At 44.1% G+C, this 23,517-nt stretch overlaps 1 protein-coding gene across 7 annotated transcripts; it reads left to right on the plus strand.

Annotated features, from left to right (window-relative positions):
- Window positions 1-595: 595 nt before the first annotated feature.
- ZKSCAN5 (zinc finger with KRAB and SCAN domains 5) lies at window positions 596-23,418 on the plus strand. Of its 7 annotated transcripts, none has more exons than XM_059155224.1 (7): window positions 596-671; window positions 1,895-2,414; window positions 7,300-7,438; window positions 12,296-12,378; window positions 12,653-12,788; window positions 19,673-20,281; window positions 21,734-23,418. In XM_059155224.1, the coding sequence occupies exons 2-7, from the start codon at window positions 2,001-2,003 to the stop codon at window positions 22,849-22,851; spliced, it is 2,499 nt and encodes an 832-aa protein (XP_059011207.1). In that variant the 5' UTR covers window positions 596-671; window positions 1,895-2,000; the 3' UTR covers window positions 22,852-23,418. The 7 variants fall into 7 exon arrangements, with proteins under 7 accessions (XP_059011207.1, XP_059011209.1, XP_059011206.1 ...); XM_059155226.1 differs by having other exon boundaries at window positions 637-671; window positions 1,898-2,414; XM_059155223.1 differs by lacking the exon at window positions 596-671 and adding an exon at window positions 1,130-1,625.
- The last annotated feature ends 99 nt before the right edge of the window (window positions 23,419-23,517 follow it).

Genomic DNA, 23,517 nt, shown 5'->3' on the forward strand with positions numbered 1-23,517 from the left:
AATACATCATCACAGGGACAGACCATTGCACCAGAGTAGAAAATCTAGAAACAGACCACAAAGCACGAGGATTTAGTGTACGATAAAAGTAGCATCACAAAATCTATGGGAGGTGAAGACACTTTCTCATAAATGAGACAACTGGGTAGCGATTTGGAAAAAAAGTTCGATCTATATTTTACACCATACACCAAGATAATTTTGAATGGATCAAAGGCTCAGTGTTTAAAAGTGAACGTACGCAAAGTACATGTAAAAAGTGAAACCACACAAATCCTATAACCCACCAGACATATCGCAGCGTCAATTTAGGCGTTTGTAAACATATACACAAACGAGAGGTTATTAAGAAGTGCATCCCTTTGGCTAAGAACCGCTGCACAGACGAATCCTCTACTCCGCAGAAACGTATTGCTCCGGACTCCGTTACCCCCAAGCCTGGAGAGCAACCCACTACCCCATAACCCGCCTTCCCCGCGGAGGCGCTGGAGGAAACGCCTCCTTGCCCTCCCACGTTCTGATAGGTTCTCGAGACCGAGGCTGCAAAGAGACCTGCGGACCTATTGGCTAGCGGGCGTGGCCCGCGCGGGGCTTGCTGGGATTTGTAGGCTTCTGGACTCCCCGTCTGACGTCGCAGATTTCGGCCCCTTGAGCACTGCGGTGGTGAAGAGGTGGGTGTGTCTGGAGACGGGGTGCGGGGAGGGGCGAGAATTCAGGAGGAAAAAAAAAACACGAAGGATTAAACATTGAAGAGAAATTAGGGTTGCGGGCACTCAGGAAGGGGCGAACCTACTTCGAAGTGGGGCGCAGAGCGTTGGAGGTGGGGGAGCACAAGTTTTACGCTAAACTGTTGCCTTAGCAACCAGTCCGGACAGCTGAGCCCGGTCCCTTGCCCCGACTCCAAGGAAATGGGGAGAGCCTGGGCTGTTTAAATGTGTTTGGGCTCGGATGGACAGAAGCCGAATCCCTTTCCTCCCAGCTCTAGTGGCGCTGAAGCTGCGGCTCGGTGGGCGGGGAACGGCCGCGTCCCGGAGCACCACAAACTCCCCGCCGATTGGCCCACAGCCCCTCCGGGGCGGGGTCTGGGGCGGGCCCTCCCGCCCGCTGCGAGGCGAGGACCTCCGGGATTCCTAGAGAGGACTCGGAAGTGCTTTCGGCGGTGGGATTGATGGCTCGACCCTGTTGGACAGGGAAAGCTTGGACTTGCTTACTTCCGGCGAGGAAGTGTTGCGAAGTGTCGGCTTCGGTTTTCTTTCCGTTTGTGGGGAAAAAAACCTGTCTTTCCGAGCGTGGCTGCGGGAGCTTGGTCTCCGGGAGAGCTTCCCGGGACTGGTGCCTGGAGGAAAGGGGATGGGCTTTGTGTCCAGACGGGGGTCCTGTCTCTAACCTTGACCGACCCGGTTTCCGTGACTATGGGGTCAGGGGCGATTCCGAAGACTCCAGGTCCGAGCCTGTACTTATAGCTGTGCTTCTCTTCGGGACCAATGAAGTCTCCTCTTGGTCTGTCATGCTCTTGTGGCATGAAGGACAAGACCCCTTTTGACCGCTGTAATGTGTTTGACCCCTGTTTTGACTTAAGTTTGGCTTGTGATAGAGACAAGCAGAGACTGCGTCTGGACTAGTTAGTAAGTCTTGTCCTATTATTTATAAGAAATGTAATATTCCTCACCATTAAAATTGTATTCGGTTAGGCCTGATGTCAGGTTTTTATTGCTTTTCTTTAAATTGTTTAAATGTTGGAAATGTTCTCCATTTATGGGTAGTAATTTTATGGGCGGAGTGACGGCTGTCTTGTAATCTGTATTTTAAAGTAAATTGCGCTGTTGAGTTGTCATCTTTAGTACCGATGACCTCTTTGTCAGCTCTCTGCTAATAATGATTTCCAATATATCAGTAGGTTGCACACTCACGGAAGTGCCCTTCAGAAGATCTTAAAGAGCAGAAAACAGATTTGATCTGTGTAACCCCGCTAACCTGGAGAGACATCCTTCTGAGTTGGAATGATAATGACAGAGTCTGGGGAAGTTATAGACTTAGACCCTCCAGCCGAGACTTCACAGGAGCAAGAAGACCTTCTAATAGTGAAGGTGGAAGAAGAAGACTGCACGTGGATGCAGGAGTACAACCCTCCAGTGTTTGAGACTTTTTACCAGCGCTTCAGGCACTTCCAGTATCATGAGGCCTCGGGTCCCCGGGAGGCCCTGAGCCAGCTCCGGGTGCTGTGCTGCGAGTGGCTGAGGCCCGAGCTGCACACCAAGGAACAGATCCTGGAGCTGTTGGTGCTGGAGCAGTTCCTGACCATCCTCCCTGAAGAGTTTCAGACCTGGGTGAGAGAACATCACCCGGAAAGTGGAGAAGAGGCTGTGGCTGTGGTAGAAAATATACAGAGAGAACTGGATGAACGCAGACAACAGGTGAGTGAAAGGGGAGACACTGGTGCAGTGAGGAAGGAGAGGAAGAGAGTTAGGTGCTGCTGAGCAGGGGTGAGATCCTTGGCGCTCCGATCCTTCATCCATATTCTTTTGTTCTCCTGGGATTAGGTACACTGTGGAGATTTCCTGCCACTCCAGCAAAGAGAAGCAGTATCCAGTGTGTTAACCTGGAGAAGACAGTCAGCGATTTTATTTCTTTTTAAAATTACTGTATCTGTTTTTTGAATGACATGATGCAAAATTCAAAAGGTGCATAAGGTTGTTATGAAAAGTAAGTTTCCTCTCACCCCTAAGTCCCCAGCTACCTAATCCTCTTCAGAGGTAGCCACTGTCGCCCAATATCTGTATATCCTTACAGAGAGAGACTTTCTTCTGTGTATATATGAGCACACATGTAGGTGATATGTTTTAAGAAAGCATAGGTGTTTTTAAACCACTGTGCACTTCTGCCTTTTGCTTTTTTCTTACATTTTGGTTTGTTCCATGTTCGTGCAAACAACGCTGCCTCAGTCTCTGAAACTGTGTTATATTTCACTGCGTGGATGAATGTACCAGAATTTTAACTCCTGTTGAAGCCCATTTAAGTCATTCCTTTCGATTGTTTCTGAACTTTTATATAACAAACTTTGCTGCAATGACTTTTGCGTACATCATGAATTATAGAATAAATGCTTAGAGGAAGTCCGATTGTTGGCTCAGAGGGCATATGCATTTGTGATTTGTTTTTTCTTAAAGATTATATTTATTCATTTGACAGAGACACAGCGAGAGAGGGGAACACAAGCAGGGGAGCAGGAGAGGGAGAAGCAGGCTTCCTACGGAGCAGGGAGCCTGATGCTGGGCTCGATCCCAGGACCCTGGGATCATGACCCGAGCATAAGGCAGACGCTTAACCACTGGGCCACCCAGGCACCCCTGCATTTGTAATTTTGACAGCTGTTGACAGATTGCCCTCGGCAGAGCTTAGACCAGTTTTTACGCCCTCCTGCAGGGTACGAGAGAAATTTTTGCTCACAGCCTGATGATGTGATGTTATCCAACTTTTTGTTATTGCTAATCTGAAAGATGCAATATTCCATTACTGTGAGATTTTAGTGTGCATTTCTTATATTATGGGTGAGCTTGACCACAATATATTTTAAAGGGCTATGTGTGTACCCTTTTTTTTTTTTAAGTAGCCTCTACACCCAGTGTGGGGCTTGAACTCACAACCCCGAGATCAAGAGTCACATGCTCATTGACTGAGCCAGCCAGGCAGTATATGCGTGTACCCTTTTTTGTGCATTATCTGTTTGCATTATTTATCTATTTGAAAAAAGTAAGCACTGTGTCTGTCATCTGAGTTGCAAGTTTATATTTCCGCTTTATTGTTGGTCTTTGCTCATGGAGATTTTTGTTTTGCAGGGGTTTTAATTTTTAGGTAGTCCATTTATATCTTTTAATTTATGGTTTCTGGGTTTTGTGCCATACTTAGAAAGGTCTTCTCCACTACAGTATTTTTTTTTTTTTTAAAGACTTTATTTATTTATTTGACAGAGAGAAATCACAAGTAGATGGAGAGGAAGGCAAAGAGAGAGAGAGGGAAGCAGGCTCTCTGCTGAGCAGGGAGCCCGATGTGGGACTCGATCCCAGGACTCTGAGATCATGACCTGAGCCGAAGGCAGCGGCTTAACCCACTGAGCCACCCAGGCGCCCTCCACTACAGTATTATAAGAAAATTTTCTAATAGTCTTTTTTCAGTTTTTCAGTTTTTATTTATTTATTGTTTTGATGCACAGTGTTTGATATGGTTATAACTTTCTTTCCCCAGATGTCTGTCCAGTTGTCCCAGCAAACTTGTATAGTAATCCCTTTTGTCCTCTCTGATTAAAATGCTGTCTTTATTACATACCAAATTTCTGCATGTATTTGGGTGTATTTATGGTCTTTTTAATCTGTTTTATTGACCTTATTATCTGTTAATGTTTGAGTTTTTTAATTATCTGAGCTCTGCAAAGTGTTTTGGTATTGATAGGGCTACCCTTTCCTGTTCCAAATTTTGTTCAATATTTTCTTTTTTCTTGATGAACTTTAGAATTACTTAGTTTAGTTTTCACCACTCCAAAAATCCTGTTGTTTTTTTTTTTGGCAGGGGAGGGGGGTTTTGCAGTAAATCATGTATTAATTTAGAGAGGATCAATATCTTTATGTTGTTACATCTTCTTGTCTGTTTTTTTTGGTAACTTAATGTATTTACTTGACAGAGGGAGAGACCACAAGTAGGCAGAGCTGCAGGCAGAGGGAGAGCGAGAAACAAGCTCTCTGCTGAGCAGGGAGCCCAATGCTGGGCTTGATCCCAGGATCCTGGGATCGTGACCTGAGCCGAAGGCAGACGCTTAACTGACAAGCGCTCCTCTTCTTGTCTTACTCATTTATAACCTGACCCTCTACCTTCTTGTTGCTAGGGTCACACTTTCTTAAACTTTAATTAATTAATTAATTATTTTAGCGAAGAAACAAAAATTGTGAGACCTTAGGTCACAAGGTTTGACGTTAGGTGGAGAATTTCCCTCATTCTTTCTTTTTCTTTTCTTTCTTTTTTTAAAAATATTTATTTGAGAGAGAGAAAGTGCATGGGCAGAGGAGGGATAACCCAATTCCCTGTTGAGCAGGGAGCCTGACATTGGGCTTGATCTCAGGATGCAGGATGCTGAGATCATGACCTGAGCCAAAGTCAGACACTTAACTGCCTGAGCCATCCAGGCGCCCCTCCCTTATTTTTGAGAGCCATTGCACTTCATTGTAAGGTCCCAGTCTCATTATTCTTCATATCTGGGTGAGGGGTACTTCAACATTCCAGAACATTCTCAGGCTCTTCAGCTGGTATAATTCCCTCCGTGAGGCAAGTGGGCAGCAAGAGGGAATTGCTACAGACCCTCAGCCAGACCCTTGGCTATACTGAATGATTATCTTCCAGATGGGAATGTCTGAACCTTTCTATTGCCTCCATGAGGACAGAAAGTAAAGGTTCATGGTGACCTCTGGTTATTCCTTTTTTTTTTTTTTTTTTTTTTTTTTTAAAGATTTTATTTATTTATTTGACAGAGAGAAATCACAAGTAGATGGAGAGGCAGGCAGAGAGAGAGAGAGAGAGGGAAGCAGGCTCCCCGCTGAGCAGGGAGCCCGATGCGGGACTCGATCTCAGGACTCTGAGATCATGACCTGAGCCGAAGGCAGCGGCTTAACCCACTGAGCCACCCAGGCGCCCCTGGTTATTCCTTTTTTAAGCCTAATTTGGGACATTAACAAACAAGCTTTTCCTTACTTTTTAAAATAATAATATTGAAAAATACAGAGGAAAACAAAACAGATTTTTGAGCCAGGATTGAGAATCACTGTACATTTACCTCTCTCATTGTGCTATGCAGCCTGTCTTTGGCAGGGACACAGAGAAAATTAATTTCTTGTTGGTAGTAGGGATTTGAGGCCCATAGAGAGGATTTTTTTTTTAAGATTTTGTTTATTTATTTGACAGACAGAGATCCCAAGTAGGCAGAGACCAGGCAGAGAGAGAGAGGGGGGAAGCAGGCTCCCGGCTGAGCAGAGAGCCTGATGCGGGGCTCAATGCCAGGACCCTGGGACCATGACCTGAGCCGAAGGCAGAGGCTTAACCCACTGAGCCACCCAGGTGCCCCAAGAGGGGATTTCCTTAAGGGACCCTGTAGCTCACTTTGTTTGCCTTTCTCTCTGCCTGCCATCTGCATCCCCGACATTGTTCCTCAGCTTTATCTCCAGGCAGTTCTTGTCTCTGGCAGGCCTTTTCCCAGGCTTTATCCCTTACCCCTCCTCCTTGGTGTCTCTGTCCTAGTGTCAGGGAACCTCAAGGGCTACTTTGCTTTTTCGGTGCTGACATGCCCTTTGACATACTTGGCATCATCTTAACTCTTACCCTGAGTGGGTAAGGACACACAAGGACACACAAACTTCCATGCCAAATGATCTTTGCCGCAACTGTTGTGGAGCACCCGTTAATGTGACTCCTGTACCATGTTCTGCGAGTGCTAAGAGGGTGAAAATTTAAAGTGCTTTGAAACATAAGGGAGGGGAAAAGGGGGATGGCAGTTCTCTTTCAATGCAGGATCTTCGTATCTGCTAGGATGCTGCTGAGCTAGTACCTTCCAGAAAAGATAGATTGCGGAGACCAGTTGTGGCAGAGTAATTGTGTGTCTGCTAGGGTTGACGGAGAGCCCAGAACAGAAACATGGAGTACTGAGCAGGCGGGTCAGGAACTAGCTCTGGTCTTGGTGTTGGTCTGTCCTACCTGAACGGCATCCACTAAGGAACCGAGTGTGGCTTCCTGAGTCTGTACTAACCTTTTCAACTTCCCTTCTCACTTCTTTCCCCTTCACTAAACTTGACTCTCCATGGCTTTCTTATAGTTCCTTAACTGTACCAGACACTTGTTTTCTGCCTGAGAGTCTTTCTCTCAGATCCAGACACTTCTGACTTTTCTCCTGGAAGGCTTCTTTTGCCCCTAAAGGGCAAACCTAAAGTGTTTACTTAAAGGTGACACTTCCTCAGAAAAGCCTTTCTTGGCCACCCTTTCTAAAGTAGGTCTCATCAGTTCTGTCTTAAGGCACTACTTTCTTCTTTCTAACCATTAACAGTTTATAATTATGTATTTATTTGTGTGTGAATAAGCTTAATGGAAGTCATCTTCACCTAGAAAGAAACTGTGTTTATTAAGCCGCTGTGTAGTCAGTTTGCCTGGCTCATTGTAGATACACATTAAATATTTGGCAAAAGAGTGAATGGAAGAGTGGGAATTTACTGGATTCTTCCACAGCCCTCTCTGCAACGTGCTGATCAGTGTGGTTGTGCTTGTTAGATCGTGGTGTGTCCCGAAGGGCTTCCTCAGAAGATGGTGCCACCTGGAGTTGTACAGGAGTCCCTCAGCCACCAGCTCCTGTCCGTGGACCCCCAGTCTGAACAAGAGCCACAGAAGCCTCATCTGCTGGAGGAAGATGGTGAGGATGTGAGATTTGGTGGAGCAGATATGGCTAGAAGTGGGTGGCCAGGCCACGTGGGTAAGCAGTAATTGTGGGAAAGAGACTTCGGGCTGGACAGCCTCTCTGCAGTCAGCAGGTTCGGGAGCTTGGGAAGGGCTGGGGACCTGGCATCGAGTCCTGGGCATTCAGAGAGAGGTCACCTTGTAGGATGGCTCGCGGTGAATGTAGCCCCGGTCGAAAGCTGCCAGGATGATGACAGCTCTAAGTGCGGAGGCTGTCAGAACACCTGCAGAAGTCCTTTACGAAAGTGTCGTACTTGTTTTACGACAGTTTTCCAGCTCCAACTCGTCGACTTTGTAGTCTTACTGCTCCCGTAAGAACAGCTCTCCAGTTCCTGACTGCGTTCCTTTCTGGCTCCTCAGTGGTTCACCTTGAAATCTTATTTTCAAGCAGGGCTTCACGGTGACCATTAGAGTGACTGTTCTCTCTCTCTCCTCCCTTGCCCCCCCCCCGACTCAATTTTACTAACTTGTATTAGACACGTGACGGAAGGAAAGTGAACTGATGAGTCTTACTTACGATGGCAAATGTCCACAGGTCTCTAACCCTAATCTGAAACTCTCGCTATCAGATATATTTTAGAAGTCAGAAATTTTCAGATTTATTAAGGGAATATAGGAATATGATTATACCCTATAGTACAGTACCAACAGGATTTGAGGTGGGACTCCACAGTGCACACATTAATATTTCGGCAGTGAAATGTATGCAGCTTTGCAGTAAGTAGATTAAATAAAAACTTTCAAGAGCTTCACATCAGTTCTTTTTTTTTTTTTGTAATTTATTTTCAGCATAACAGTATTCATTGTTTTTGCACCACACCCAGCGCTCCATGCAATCGGTGCCCTCTCTAATACCCACCACCTGGTTCCCCCAACCTCCCACCCCGCACTGCTTCAAACCCCTCAGATTGTTTTTCAGAGTTCATAGTCTTTCATGGTTCACCTCCCCTTCCAATTTCCCCCAACTCCCTTCTCCTCTCTAAGTCCCCTTGTCCTCCATGCTATTTGTTATGCTCCACAAATAAGTGAAACCATATGATAATTGACTCTCTCTGCTTGACTTATTTCACTCAGCATAATCTCTTCCAGTCCTGGCCAAGTTGCTACAAAAGTTCTGGTCAGGTTTTGCTGTCAAATTGATTCAGAGCCTAACTTAATGCGAGGAAGGCCTTCTTTGGTATTTAGCGCTTGGGGATTTCAAAATTGTGGAGAAGGTATCACAAACATGTGTTCCAGGTTTGGCCGCAGCCTTTCTTGTGTTTTCTCCTGAGGGGTCAGCCCTTCCATTTCGCATGCCCCATGGCTCCGGATGGCTCCGGTCTTTTCCAGCTTTCCTTTCACTATGGTAATAATAACAAAAGTTGGAGCAGCAGCAGCCGTACTAATATAGTGTTTACTGGGCATCAGCAACTGTCCCAAGTGCTTTACGTGTGGGAATGATTAAGCCCTCAGTGTACCAGAGAAAATAGTTTTTGCTGTTTACCATCTGGGGCCAAGGGACCCTTTTATTTTATTTTATTTATTATTATATTATTCTATTATATATATTATATATTTTATTTTATGAATAATTTACAAAAGAATCAAAGGATAATAAAAAATAATTCTCAAGGAAATTTTAATAAGAACTAAACCTCTTTATATCAAGTACATTTTGGTAATAGAAACATAAAAAAATGAAAGAATTCTGTCACCTAGTACTGTCCTTTTTCCCTTTAGAAAAATGAAAACTGTCCCTTTTGCAAAACTGTCCCCAGAATCTTGTTGCAAAATCTTGCCTGATGAAGTCCTTCCTGTTGAATAATTCACTGGATGAGAATGTCATATTTCCTTTTTGAAATTGTCGATTCTTACATTTGAGAAAATTTACCTCTGATATTATTTGTAGAGTCCTTTGAAGATTTGCCCTTTAGGTTCAGTTTCATCGTTATTGTGTAGAAGGCCCTGCTCTGTCTCTTCGCGGTGTCTTCTTACTCATCTAGTGATAGTGAAGTGTCTTCAGCTGCAAATTGTCTTTGCCGATGGGGTGGAAAATGAATTCTGAATTCACAGCTGTACTCAGTGAAAGCTAAAAGCATGCATCAGCAGTCTTATACCTTCTTGAAGATGATGCAAAACTCTGGGCAGTGAATTTAATACTTGGAGACTAGTGAAGAATGATCACTTATTTCACTCTTATATCATCATCCTCAGTATTTCCTTTATTCTCCTGTTTTCTTACTATTTTAGTTTTTTTTGCCATCGTTGGGAATAATTAATGAATAATGATTAGGAAACATGCAGTAATTCTTAGTATGATGAATTAGGAAAATGTTTTATGATACGGGAAAAATACAGTCACTCAGATCTCAAAAGGTCCCCTCCATGTGTAGAAGAGTCCAGTGGACCCATACAGAAATTAGGAGACGGAATGAGTCATATTCTATTCTTTAATAATACTAAAATAATTTTCTTATTGTTCTTCAGAAGACCTCTAAAGGAATAAAAGTCATGTAATTCCAGCCTTTAAAATAGTTAACACTGTTCAGAAAAGAAACCCCAAATCCCAAATTGTGTCTTAATATACTTAGTTGGCATACCAAGGGTTAATGCCCACACTAATCCAACGTAATAGGTACTACTGTTATCCTCATGTTAGAAATTAAAAAGCTGAGGCCTGGTCAGGTTAGGTAATTCATTCAAGGTCACCGAGCTCTTAGTGACAGAGCTGGGATTCTAACCCCAGCAAAATCCAGTTGTACATGTATCCTTTTACCCAATTCCTAGTTGTGCTGCCCTGCTTCTCTTTTCCGCCTTGTGAGCTAGACCCAGCCAGATTCTTTCTTCCAGCGAAATTATGAGGTTTGTTTTGTGTTTGTTCCGGTTTTTGATTTCCACACACTGGGGAAGGCTGCATTCCTCATGCCTTTGATAGCACCGATGGCAGGTTTTCTGTCTCTGGAACTAATTCCAGCGTGAGAGGGGCAAAGTCATTTGCTAAAAAGCTGAAGAAACAAAAGGTTTTATAGGAACTTCATAAAACAAGTGGAATTGTCTGGAGTATAATTATTTTAATTATTGTAGTTGTAATTGGAAGGTAGTCTATGCTCAAAATCCAAATTACTGTTTAAGTACAAACTATATTCATCCCTTCTATTTTTATTTTTGTTTTTTTAAAGATTTTGTTTATTTGACAGACAGAGATCACAAGTAGGCAGAGAGGCAGGCAGAGAGAGGGGGAGGCAGGCTCCCTGCTGGGCAGAGAACCCGATGCGGGGCTCGATATCAGGACCCTGGGATCATGACCTGAGCCGAAGGCAGAGGCTTTAACCCACTGAGCCACCCAGGCACCCCTCATCCCTTCTATTTTTTAATTAAGATTTTATTTATTTATTTGACAGACAGAGATCACAAGTAGGCAGGGAGGCAGGCAGAGAGAGAGGGAAGCAGGCTCCCTGCCAAGCAGAGAGCCTGATGCGGGGCTCAATCCCAGGACCCTGAGATCACAACCCAAGCTGAAGGCAGAGGCCCAACCCACTGAGCCACCCAGGCACCCCTATTCATCTCTTTCTTGGCATCTTTTTTGACTCTCTAGCCACACTCCTGGATTCAGCTGCTGTCTCTGCCATCTCTGTTTTTGGCTTTCGTCTCTAACCATTATCTCTTTTTGTGTCATTGTTGATTACTTCCTAGTCCATTATCTCTTTTTGTGTCATTGTTGATTACTTCCTAGTCCTTAGAGAGAAGCAGACTACATAAGGACATACATCTTTAGGACCAGGGAAACCATAGCAACGTCTAAACTGTGAGATTAAAGATTAATACCAGGTGCATTTGTCCCAATCAGGGCATACATAGACCATGAGATCGTATGCACCCCCGATCTCAAACAAAGAACAAGCAGAGGTGATAGCAGGGGTCAGAAGGTCACCAAGAGACCCTCTAGACATTTCACATGCAATTCATTCTGCTCAGAAAGCACCCTCATTTCCCCAAGCTCACCCCAACCCTGTTTACCAGAGCCACATTCTGCGAAAAGGCTTTGCTGGTGCTCCCACCTTCTGCTGCTGTGGAGGTGCTCCTGCTTCTAGGCTCCTGTGGGAACTTGAGTGACTTTCAAGTATATTACCCTTACATTGTGTTGGAAGTAAGTGAGGCTCACATGTCTGCTCTCCCCACTAGACAGTAAAGGTTTTGGAAGGCAAGAATTGTTTTATCTTCCTTTCTTATAACACACAATGTAAACTTAGTGCTTTACTAATTGGTTGACTCTCCATCAACCATGGTAGCTTTTGGACGGAGGAGAACGTGGACTAAGACTTTGCTTGTCAAAATGGGGCTCAAGGAGCAGCACCAGAATCACATGGCTTTGTTAGAGGCGCAGGATATGGGGGCCGCTGCAGAACGGCTGAGCTGTATCTGTCCTGTTCCAAGACCTCCACATGATTTGTGTGCACATTAAAATTTGGGAAATCCTGGGCTCTCCATAGCACTTCAGCCTCGTGGAAGCTGTGGGACTGGTTGTTCTTTGAGATGATGAGATTTGACCTTGGCGGAACAGATTGCATCCTTTACAAGTGAATGGCACAGTCTTGAGGTCCCCAGCAGGGATTAGCCTGATTGACTACAGCAGGGAGTCTAGTTTTTGTGGGGGAAGAGAGAGTGTAGTTGGTGGGGGAGGAGCCACAACATGGAGGGCCTTGAGAGCCAAGCAGAAAAATATAGCCTTGCTGTGGCAAGGCGCCATCGTGGATTCTTGAGTGCAAGTAGACCATGATGGCAGTTGGAACTGGACAAAGATATTCTCACTGATGCCTCTTTTTCTCCCCCTCAGCCCTACCTGCTCTCCAAGTTCCTTCCCTTCCCCTGAAGGACAGCCAGGAGCTGACAGCCTCACTTCTCTCAGCTGGGTCCCAGGTGAGCCGGCGTCCCATGCCCGCTGTGAGGACCCACGTCTGTTCTTGGACAAGGAGGCCCCCTAATCCTGAATCCCCATCAGGAGTTCTGTCTCACTGCAGACCGGGCCCAGCTGGGGTTCCTCCTTGAATGCTGCTTTCCCTTCGAGCCAGTGCTTCCCTCTCGTCTTTGAAGCACAGACCCTCCTGTTTTTTCCCTTCATGCTCCCACTTCTTCCCCTCACTCCAAACTTGAACAGAGGAAATGGGAATTTAGTGGTGATCTCGTGTTTCAGAAGTTGGTGAAAATTGAAGATGTGGCTGATGTGGCTGTATCCTTCATCCTGGAGGAATGGGGACATTTGGACCAGTCCCAGAAGTCCCTCTATAGGGATGACAGGAAGGAGAAATTTGGGAGTATTACTTCCATGGGTAAGAATGATTTCATCTGCATGGATTAGGACATCTTAACTTTGTTATAAAGAGTATTTCTGGCACATCATATAAAAGCATGTATGTGACTTAATTACTGTGACTTTGCTTTTTTTTTTTTTTTCTGTGAAAGAGTAAATTGACATTCCCCTTTTTTTTCTTATTCAGCTTATTCTGATTATTTCCATCATCATCATCAGGGTATGAATGAAGTCTGATAATACTTGGGGGATAGTATTTGCAATGCAGCAAATGTTCTCATTTTAGTGCTTTAAGATAAAAGAGCTCAGAGCTGACAGGCTTGGGTTTTAATAGATTCGTAGTAGTTAATTGTATTCTGTTCCTTGACATGTTGAATAATTCCTAACTGAATCATTCTCATCTGTGAAGGCATCTCAGACTTTGCCAAATAACTGCTTATTAGAGTACATTTGACCTTTGAGCAACATAGGGCCAAAGGCGCTGACCCCCCACACAGTCAAAAGTCTGAGTATAACTTTTTTTTTTTAAGATTTTTATTTATTTATTTGACAGACAGAGAGCACAAGTAGGCAGAGAGGCAGGCAGAGAGAGAGGAAGGGAAGCAGGCTCCCCGCTGAGCAGAGAGCCCGATGCGGGGCTCGATCCCAGGACCCTGAGGTTGTGACCTGAGCTGAAGGCAGAGGCTTTAACCCACTGAGCCACCCAGGCACCCCATGAGTATAACTTTTGACTCCGCCAAAACTTAACTAGTCATAGCCTACTGTTGAGCTGAAGTCTTCTGATAACATAAAGCCAAAAAATTTATTAAAATTTATAAAAAATAAAAAATAAAAGTAAATTAAAAATTTTAAAAATTAAAAAAAATCATAAAACCGAGTAACACATCGTTTATATATATATGTCATATACTGTGATCTTACATGAAAGTAAGCTAGAGAAAAGGAAGTGTTATTAAAATTGTAAGGAAGAGGAAATGCATTTATGGGATTGTATGTATCAAAGGAAAGTCAAATGTCTGTGGACCTGTGTGGTTCAAACTCGTGTTGTTCAAGGGGCGACTGTGTTATTGGAGGATCTCCCCTTTCACCAGTGCCTGGGGGGCTGGTTGTTCACTCCATCATCATTCTCAGATTGTGGGTGTCTATTTCATGACATCCGCCTGGCCACCTCCATTTTACATGTCCCCATCCCTTCTTGAAATTTTGTGCCCCAAATGAGATTTTGAGCTTGTTTCTAAATTATGATCCTGCAAACTATTACTCAATTATATGCCTGGAACATTTATAAAAAATCTCTCACCGTATAAATGCTGATCTCAGCACCAAAATTTTGGAGCTTATAGCTTTTATCTTCTTTTGAATGAATTCTCTTAGAAGAATCACTACAGACTAAGCACTCTGGTAGACTTCAGGTGAAATACACATATAATGTCAAATCTCTGTCTTTTTTAAAAAAGCTTATTTATTTAATTAGTCTCTATACCCAGCGTGGGGCTCCAACCCACCACTCCAAGATCAAAAGTTTCGTGCTTCTCTGAGCCAGCCAGCCACATATAATGCTAAATTTCTTTTAAGCATTTATACCAGCTTACATTGTTCTAAGAGTTTTAGTTCACTTATAGGCTTTTATTTAAAAAAAAAAAAAATGACTCCTACTCTCTAAAATTCTCCGTTTCTTTTACTACTAGTGATACATACTAGTATTTCCTTTTCTTTGATTTGCTTGTTCGTGCCCTCTGAGGCTTTATCTTGTAGGGATATTAGTGATGGTGATTCGTCTCAAAGGATTACTTATGCAGCACAAATGTTATATGCAATGCAGATACTTCTTCATTCTCTTTTTAAGATTTCATTTATTTGATAGAGAGAGACACAGCAAGAGAGGGAAGACAAGCAAGGGGAGTGGGAGAGGGAGAAGCAGGCATTCTACTGAGCAGCGACCCTGAGGCGAGGCTCCATCCCAGGATTCTGGGATCATGACCTGAGCCGAAGGCAGACGCTTAATGACTGAGCCACCCAGGCGCCCCTTCATTCTCTTTTTAAATGAATTTCAGATATCTCATATTTCACATTTGAGTCTGGTAGTATCGTATTGTTTTTTTTTTTTTTTTTTAATTTATTTTCAGCGTAACAGTATTCATTGTTTTTGCACCACACCCAGTGCTCCATGCAATCGGTGCCCTCTATAATACCCACCACCTGGGTCCCCCAACCTCCCACCCCCCTCCCCTTCAGACCCCTCAGATTGTTTTTCAGAGTCCATAGTCTCTCTTGGTTCACCTCCCCTTCCAATTTCCCTCAACTCCCTTCTCCTCTCCATCTCCCCATGTCCTCCATGCTATTTGTTATGCTCCACAAATAAGTGAAACCATATGATAACCGTTTTCTTTTTTTCAGTTACTTTGCAGGCATTTAATGAGTTTCAGACTTTGAGTACTTGGCACAGTTTTTCTTTATATTGTTTTCCAAGCAGTTGTAACTTTGTCCTTTCTTTCTTTTTTTTAAAAATTTTTTTAATTTTCAGCATAACCGTATTCCTTGTTTTTGCACCACACCCAATGCTCCATGCAATCCGTGCCCTCTCTAATACCCACCACCTGGTACCCCAACCTCCCACCTCCCGCCCCTTCAAACCCCTCAGATGTTTTTCAGAGTCCATAGTCTCTCATGATTCACCTCCCCTTCCAATTTCCCCCAACTCCCTTCTCCTCTCTAACTCCCCATGTCCTCCATGCTATTTGTTATGCTCCACAAATAAGTGAAACCATATGATAATTGACTCTCTCTGCTTGACTTATTTCACACAGCTTAATCTCTTCCAGTCCCATCTGTGTTGCTACAAAAGTTGGCTATTCGTCCTTTCTGATGGAGGCATCATACTCCATAGTGTGTATGGACCACATCTTCCTTATCCATTCGTCCGTTGAAGGTCATCTTGGTTCTTTCCACAGTTTGACGACTGTGGCCATTGCTGCTATAAATATTGGGGTACAGATGGCCCTTCTTTTCACTACATCTGTATCTTTGGGGTAAATCCCCAGTAGTGCAATTGCAGGGTCATAGGGAAGCTCTATTTTTAATTTCTTTGTCCTTTCTGATTTTTTTAAATCCATCTGTTCATTACAAGCTCTTTACAACTCTAGTGTACTCCTACATTAAGAACACATTAGAGTATTTCTGCCCCTTATCTTCTCTGGGAAGGCCACATTAGATTATTTTCATGCCTTTGTGTTCTTAACAGCATTGAGAAGGTCAGGATTTGGGGTGCATGTGTGGCTCATTTGGTTAAGGGTCTGCCTTTGGCTTAGGCCATGATCCAGTGGTCCCGGGATCAAGCCCTGTGTCAGGTTCCCTGCTCAGTGGACAGCCTCTGCTTCTCCCTCTCCTTCTGCACCTCCCCCACTCATGCTCTCTTTCTTGCTTCTGTCTTAAATGAATTAAAAAAAAAAAAAAAGGAGGCGGCCGGGGTTTTTAAAGTATCCGTCAGATTCAGAAAGAGATTTTTTTTTTTTTAAAAAGATTTTATTTATTTATTTGACAGAGAGAAATCACAAGTAGGCAGAGAGGCAGGCAGAGAGAGAGAGGAGGAAGCAGGCTCCCCGCTGAGCAGAGAGCCCGATGCGGGACTCGATCCCAGGACCCCGAGACCATGACCCGAGCCGAAGGCAGCGGCTTAACCCACTGAGCCACCCAGGCGCCCCCAGAAAGAGATTTTTTTAAAACAATAGATGTATCCTGGAGACAGCCATTTCAGTGGGGTGTCCGGGATGTTGGGGAACAAGAGACAGTTTCTATTAAGATAGCAAAGGAGAGGAATTTGAGAAGGCTATCACATAAACCTCCGAGAACATTGTGAAGTTAACGAGAAAGAGGGCTTATCACTGTAAGAGCACATGGCTTAGGTGGATAGCTTGGTTTTGTATGTTCTTTTTTCTTTCTTTCTTTTTTATTGGGAGGGGCAGAGGGGGAAGGAAGAGAGAGAATCTCCAGCAGACTCCTCACTGAGCCACAGAGCTTGATTTCACAACCCAGAGATCATGACCTGAGCCAAAATTAAAGAATCAGCCGGTTAACTGACTGAGCCACCCAGGTGCCTCTGTACGTTCTCCTTTTCAGTGGGAGAGTTCTAAGCAGACTTAAATGCAACTGGAAAAAAAAACTAGTAAAGAGTGAATTGAAATGTTGGGACAAGGAAGAGGAGATCATTGATGAGGGTGGTCCCTCAAAAGCGGGATGGCATTGGGAGGTCCAGGGTGCAGGAGCGAGGCTTGGCCTTTGGCCACGGAGACAGCTCTTCTTCCCCCATGATGGGAGGCTGACGGAGGAAGGCAGCCAGCAAGCTTTTGGTTCTGGCTATAGGGTGTTCAAGGAGCTTTGCCTTTCTTTGAAATAGGAGACAGTCACCTGTTGAGAACGAGCAGGTGATGAAGTAGGTGGCAGAGTAGAGGTTCGAATACACTGGCAAACTTTAGTTTGAAAGAGGCCGTAGGGGCACCTGAGTGGCTCAGTGGGCTAGAGCCTGTGCCTTCGGCTCAGGTGTGATCCCGGGGTTCCTGGGATCGAGCCCCGCATTGGGCTCTCTGCTCAGCAGGAAGCCTGCTTCTCCCCCTCTCTCCCTCTATGCCTGCCTCTCTGCCTACTTGTGATTTCTGTCTGTCAAATAAATAAAATCTTAAAAAAAAAAAAAAAGGCCGTACATACACATAGTAAAACATATTCAAATAGTATAAATGGGTCTAAAGTAAAAAACTGAGTTACCAACCCCAGTCCTCAGTCTTCTGTTGACTATTACCAATTTCTGGATTGTATCTCTAGGCATATTCTGTATACACACGCTTTTGCAAAAATGATAACGTACCATACAGTTATCTGGAATTTTAAAGTAACAGTGATGTATCTTGGAAGCCACGATGGAGATATTTTGACAATGCTGATGAGAAGAATGAGTGGGGAAAGGAGCCAACCGTAGGAACGTAGAATGCCAGACAGGGCAGCAGTGAGGTTGAAGGGCCTGGATATTTAAAGCATCAAGTCTGCCTGATTTGTTTTTGTCTCCTCTGCCCCCCACCATTGTATTACTAACTAGCTGGGCAGAGCATTGAGCAAGAAGCATACTCCTCTGTCAGATATGCAGATAAACCAAGAACATCAATAGAAAGTTTGTCGTGTACGTGGTAAAGAGGTGGGAAAAGAGGAAAAAAGTAAATCTGAACCCATTGGTGTGATAACCTATATAATCACTTTCTCTGGGAAAGGGCAGTTGTTAATAGAACGAGAGAGGTGCATTGGGCTAATCTGGTTTTTTTTTTTTTCCTTTGAATTCATCCCTGGAAACAGAAAACCATGTGCTTTTTTGACTGGTTGAATGGGAGAGAATTCTGGTAAGAATAGAATGTATGGGCATAAGCAGATGTGAATAAAAGAGAAAAAGAAAGCCTGTGATGACAGGAAGATTACTTGCTTACTTAAATGGGGGAGGAAAAAACCCATTCTTTTTGTGTATATGTTTGTTTCTACTATCAAGATGTCTTTTAGGAAGAGTAAAAAGAGTTTTAAGAAATTGAAATGCAAGTTTTCTTGATGGTATAAGAATTACAACTTCTCACTATGAAAAAAAGGTTAGTAATAGTATCTACCTCAGAAGGGCATTGTTGGGGACGCCTGGGTAGCTCAGTTGGTTAAGCGACTGCCTTCAGCTCAGGTCATGATCCCGGAGTCCCAGGATCGAGTCCTGCATTGGGCTCCCAGCTCCATGGGGAGTCTGCTTCTCCCCTCTCATGCTCTCTCTCTCTTTCACTCTCTCTCCCAAATAAATAAATAAATAAATAAAAATCTTTAAAAAAAAAAAAAAAAGGTCATTGTTAGGATAAAATGCCGTAAAATTTATAGGTCTGGTCCATAGCAGCACTTAGCAAATGGTATCTCTCATTACCATTATTCTGTAATATTTGAAAACAGCTTTTCTGTTTACAAAAAGAAAAATCTTATTAGAAAGTTCTCGATAGGCCTTTGTCTCTCTGTCTCTCTCTAGCATATAAAAAATAATAGTCCCTATTTTTTTTTAAAGATTTTATTTATTTATTTGACAGATCACAAGTAGGCAGAGAGATAGGCAGAGAGAAAGGAGGAAGCAGGCTCCCTGCTGAGCAGAGAGCCCGATGTAGGGCTTGATCCCAAGGACCCTGAGATCATGACCCGAACTGAAGGCAGAGGCTTTCATCCACTGAGCCACCCAGGCACCACCAATAGTCCCTATTTTTAACTACTGAAGATTTATCTCTGCAAAGCATAATAAATGTCCATGCTTCAAGTGAAATGTGGGTTGCCAGTCGGGTTACACTGGAGGTGATTGTGGTCTCTCCAGCGTCTGTAGTCATCAATGACTATTAGGTATTAAGCTAGCTCTTAACAGTACTAGATTCTTCCCTGGGTATAGGAAGAATGCATTTTTTCCTTTAGACTAATTCATACCAAACAGATTCTTGGGGGATTAAAAAAGCTGGAAAGATCATCTTTCTTCTCCATGCTGTAAATGAACAGACAGAAGGAGGTGAAGATTGGGTTAGCTGCACAACCCAGTACCACATTTTAGGAAGAAGGTTTACTGTTGCACAGGTGGGCACAGATAGGTCCTGTTAAATACGCCACCAGGAGGGCGTCACCTTCATTAAGTAGAAGGACTGCTCTCCTGGTTTCATCCGTTTGATGCATTCTTGCCAGCGCTTCTGTCCCCAGCCTGTTTCCACCAGGGGATTCTTTGTCCCCTCCCTGGAGCATAAAGCCGCCTTTGCCAAGTCCTGCGGTGCTAGCACATGTTCGGCTTCATAATTACCCATGTCCTTCAGTCATTTTGTTTCTTCCCGTATGGGGAATAGATAATCTGTTTTCCTTCTATTACTTCAGATTATGAATCTGGGCATGACAATGTGGAACTCGCCGTCAAGCAGATTTCTGATGACGCTGAACCCCACTGGATGACGTCAGGAAGCCCTGCAAGAAATGTTCCCCAGAGTCAAGGGTTTGGAGAAGTTAGTGACCTTCACAGCATGGTAGAGAGGTGGCAGGTAAACCCCGCAGCGGGGAAATCAAGGCAGAACCCTTCCCAGAAAAGAGATCTCAGTGCCATCGCGGACACTCACCGTAAGCAAAACACAAGTGGCGAGAGAGGTTACAAATGTAACGATTGTGGTAAATTTTTCCTTCAAGCCTCAAACTTCATTCAGCATCGGCGAATCCACACTGGAGAAAAACCATTCAAGTGTGCTGAATGTGGGAAAAGCTACAATCAGCGCGTGCATCTGACTCAGCACCAGCGCGTCCACACTGGCGAGAAGCCTTACAAGTGTCAGGTGTGCGGAAAAGCCTTCCGTGTGAGCTCACACCTCGTCCAGCATCACAGCGTGCACAGCGGAGAGAGACCTTACGGCTGTACCGAGTGCGGGAAAAACTTCGGTCGGCACTCGCATCTGATCGAGCATCTGAAACGCCACTACAGAGAGAAATCCCAAAGATGTACGTATCAGGGGTTTGTGTTTGGAGAATAGGTGGAGGCGAAAATGGTTTTATGAGCTTAGAGCAACAGGACAGACATGTTGTGCTACTGGGAGCAGTAGCTAAGGGGCAGAGATCACAGTCCGTTTTATTCTTTGATACTTTAATGAGTCCAGTGAGTGGGCAAACCTATGCCCTCTGCCCTCCCCAGCTTCCCTCTTCCCAGAGGTACCTGCTTTCAGCTTTCTTTCTTTTTTTTTTTTAAAGATTTTATTTATTTATTTGACAGAGAGAGATCACAAGTAGGCCTAGAGGCAGGCAGAGAGCGGGGAAGGGAAGCAGGCTCCCTGCCGAGCAGAGAGCCCGATGTGGGGCTCGAACCTAGGATCCTGGGATCGTTACCCGAGCCAAAGGCAGAGGCTTTAACTCACTGAGCCACCCAGGCGCCCCTGCTCTCAGCTTTCTTACCTGTTTCTTCTGGTAATTCCCTATTTTTTTTTTTTTAAGATTTTATTTATTTATTTCAGAGGGAGATAGAACAGGAGCAGGGGTTAGGGAGAGGGAGAGGCATGTTCCCTGCCAAGCAGTGAGGGGAGCCCAATGTGGGGTTCGATCCCCAGACCCCGGGATTATGACCTGGGCTGAACGCAGACGCTTAACTGACTGAGCCACCCAGGCGCCCCTGGTAATTCCTTCTCTGTCAGTCATATGGCTATTGCCCGACTTCCCGATTTTAAACATTATCTCTTGCCTTTCTGTGGTAGTAAATGAGGATTTTTGGCTCTCCCGCATGCTTCCTTAAGACCCTTTTTCTCGTTTTGCTAACTTACATTTTATTTTAAAATGATAAAATAATACTAGACCAGGAAGTTGGAGGAAAGGAAGCAGGATCCACAGTCCCACCATCCTAACAGAACTGTTATTATTTAGTGTATTCCCTCTATCTTTTTTTTCCACAAGCTTATTTTTATGTAGGTGAACTTAGAGGGTACAGCTAAATATTAGACACACTTTGTCCAGTATGGCTCGGCCCTCCTGTCATTTCTGACAACCTGCCATTGTGTGGAGATGCCAACACTTAGCTGTTCCTCAGTTGAACTTCGAATTGTTTTTGCTTTTGTCCTGATAATTTTTTAAAAATATATTTAGAATTATTTCCTTATAGATGCCCAGAAGGGGATTAGTGAATGAAAGGTCAAAAACATTTTTACAGGTCTTTTTTTTTTTTTTTAAAGATTTTATTTGTTGGGGTGCCTAGGTGGCTCAGTGGGTTAAAGCCTCTGCATTCGGCTCAGGTCATGATCCCAGGGTCCTGGGATCGAGCCCCGCTTCGGGTTCTCTGCTCAGCAGGGAGCCTGCTTCCCCCTCTCTCTCTGCCTGCCTCTCTGCCTACTTGTGATCTCTGTCTGACAAATAAATAGTCTTAAAAAAAAAAAAACTGGTGACATTTCCATTTCCTCTTTATTCTTTCAGGCAATGACAAAAGAAGTAAGAATATAAAATTGAATGTTAAGAAGAAAATTTCAGAATTTTCAGAAGCAGATGTGGATCTATCAGGAAGAATCCAAAGAAATGTTTCTGAAGGTCAAGATTTTGGAGAAGGTCATGAACACCCAGGCCAGTTGGATAGAAAGCAGGGAATTCCCAGGAAGGAGATACTAGGACAGCCCTCTTCAGAGAGGATAAATTTCAATGAAGTCACATACGTGCACAAAAAATCAGCCACAGGAGAGAGACCACACAAATGTAATGAATGCGGAAAAAGCTTTATTCAGAGTGCACATCTGATTCAACATCAACGAATACACACGGGGGAGAAGCCCTTTAGGTGTGATGAATGTGGGAAAAGCTACAATCAGCGCGTGCATCTCACTCAGCATCAGCGCGTCCACACTGGCGAGAAGCCCTACACCTGTCACTTGTGTGGGAAAGCGTTTAGGGTGAGGTCCCATCTCGTTCAGCATCAGAGCGTGCACAGTGGGGAGAGACCCTTTAAGTGTAGCGAGTGCGGGAAAGGCTTTGGCAGGCGGTCCCACCTTGCGGGGCATCTGAGACTCCACTCTAGAGAGAAATCCCATCAGTGTCGTGAGTGTGGAGAAATCTTTTTTCAGTACGTTAGCCTCATTGAACATCAGGTGCTCCACATGGGTCAGAGAAATGAAAAAAATGGCATTTGTGAGGAAGCATATAGTTGGAACCTGACCGTGATTGAAGATAAGAAGATTGAGTTACAAGAGCAGCCTTACAAGTGTGATATCTGTGGCAAAGGCTTTAGTTATAGTGCAGACCTTATTCAGCACTACAGAACTCACAGTGCAGAGAAGACCCATAAATGTGACATATGTAGAGAAGGCGCTGGCCAGTGTCCCCACGTAAAACAACATCAAAAAACCTACTCCAGCATGAAATCTCATCAATGCAATGAGTGTGGCAGAGGCTTCACTCTGAAATCCCATCTTAATCAGCATCAGAGAATCCATACTGGTGAGAAACCCTTTCAGTGCAAAGAATGCGGAATGAGTTTCAGCTGGAGTTGTAGCCTCTTCAAACATCTGAGAAGTCATGAGAGGACAGATCCCGTAAATACTTGAAGTGGATAGATGTTTCCGTTGTAGAACAGCTCTTACTCAATTTTAGAGAAGCCTTCCTAAGAGAAACCCTACTCCTATAATGAATGTAATAACAACTTCCAGCATTCTCTCCAGTGTAACCATCAAACCTACAGATTGGTTGAAATCCTTCAGTTAGAACTTAGGGACACTGGGGAACCCACAGTGAGTAGATACCTATTTGCTTTCCTCATTGAGAAATGCTTTTGTTAGCATCTTCATGTTTAAGAATCTAGACAAGAAAGAATCCATGGATACGGTGGATGAAGGAGAGCCTTCAGGTGGCACTTGTTTTTTGGTTGCATCTCAGAGAGCTCACACTGAGAAAAGCCTCATGAATGCAGTAGAAATAAGCTTTATTTGTAGTTTCTGCCTTGTTTGACAGCTTATTCAGGGAAGAGCACAGTGAAAGGAAGAGAGAACTCTTCAGCATGATTTCTGTTTTGGTACCTCAGCAACGAACCTTTTCTAGAAACGAGGATCACAGCCACTAGAATGCTCCAGCTGTTATGCCCATCTTGAGTATTAAAGGCTTTAAAAAGAAATCGACTTAAGGTATTTCTATTCTGGCAAAATTGGGGTTCAGAGGCTGGATGGTATGTGTTCCTGTTGCATTATTTGGCCTCTGACTTCTCCATGAAACATTTT

The sequence above is a fragment of the Mustela lutreola genome, chromosome 17 (assembly GCF_030435805.1).
Source record: "Mustela lutreola isolate mMusLut2 chromosome 17, mMusLut2.pri, whole genome shotgun sequence".
NCBI lineage: Eukaryota > Metazoa > Chordata > Mammalia > Carnivora > Mustelidae > Mustela > Mustela lutreola.

Excerpts from the sequence above, each read along its gene's own strand:
- ZKSCAN5 (XM_059155224.1), top strand. The coding sequence starts at position 2,001 with ATGATAATGACAGAGTCTGGGGAAGTTATAGACTTAGACCCTCCAGCC. Across the intron at positions 2,415-7,299 it reads TGGATGAACGCAGACAACAG|ATCGTGGTGTGTCCCGAAGG; the intron begins GTGAGTGAAAGG and ends TGTGCTTGTTAG. Across the intron at positions 12,379-12,652 it reads TTCTCTCAGCTGGGTCCCAG|AAGTTGGTGAAAATTGAAGA; the intron begins GTGAGCCGGCGT and ends CTCGTGTTTCAG.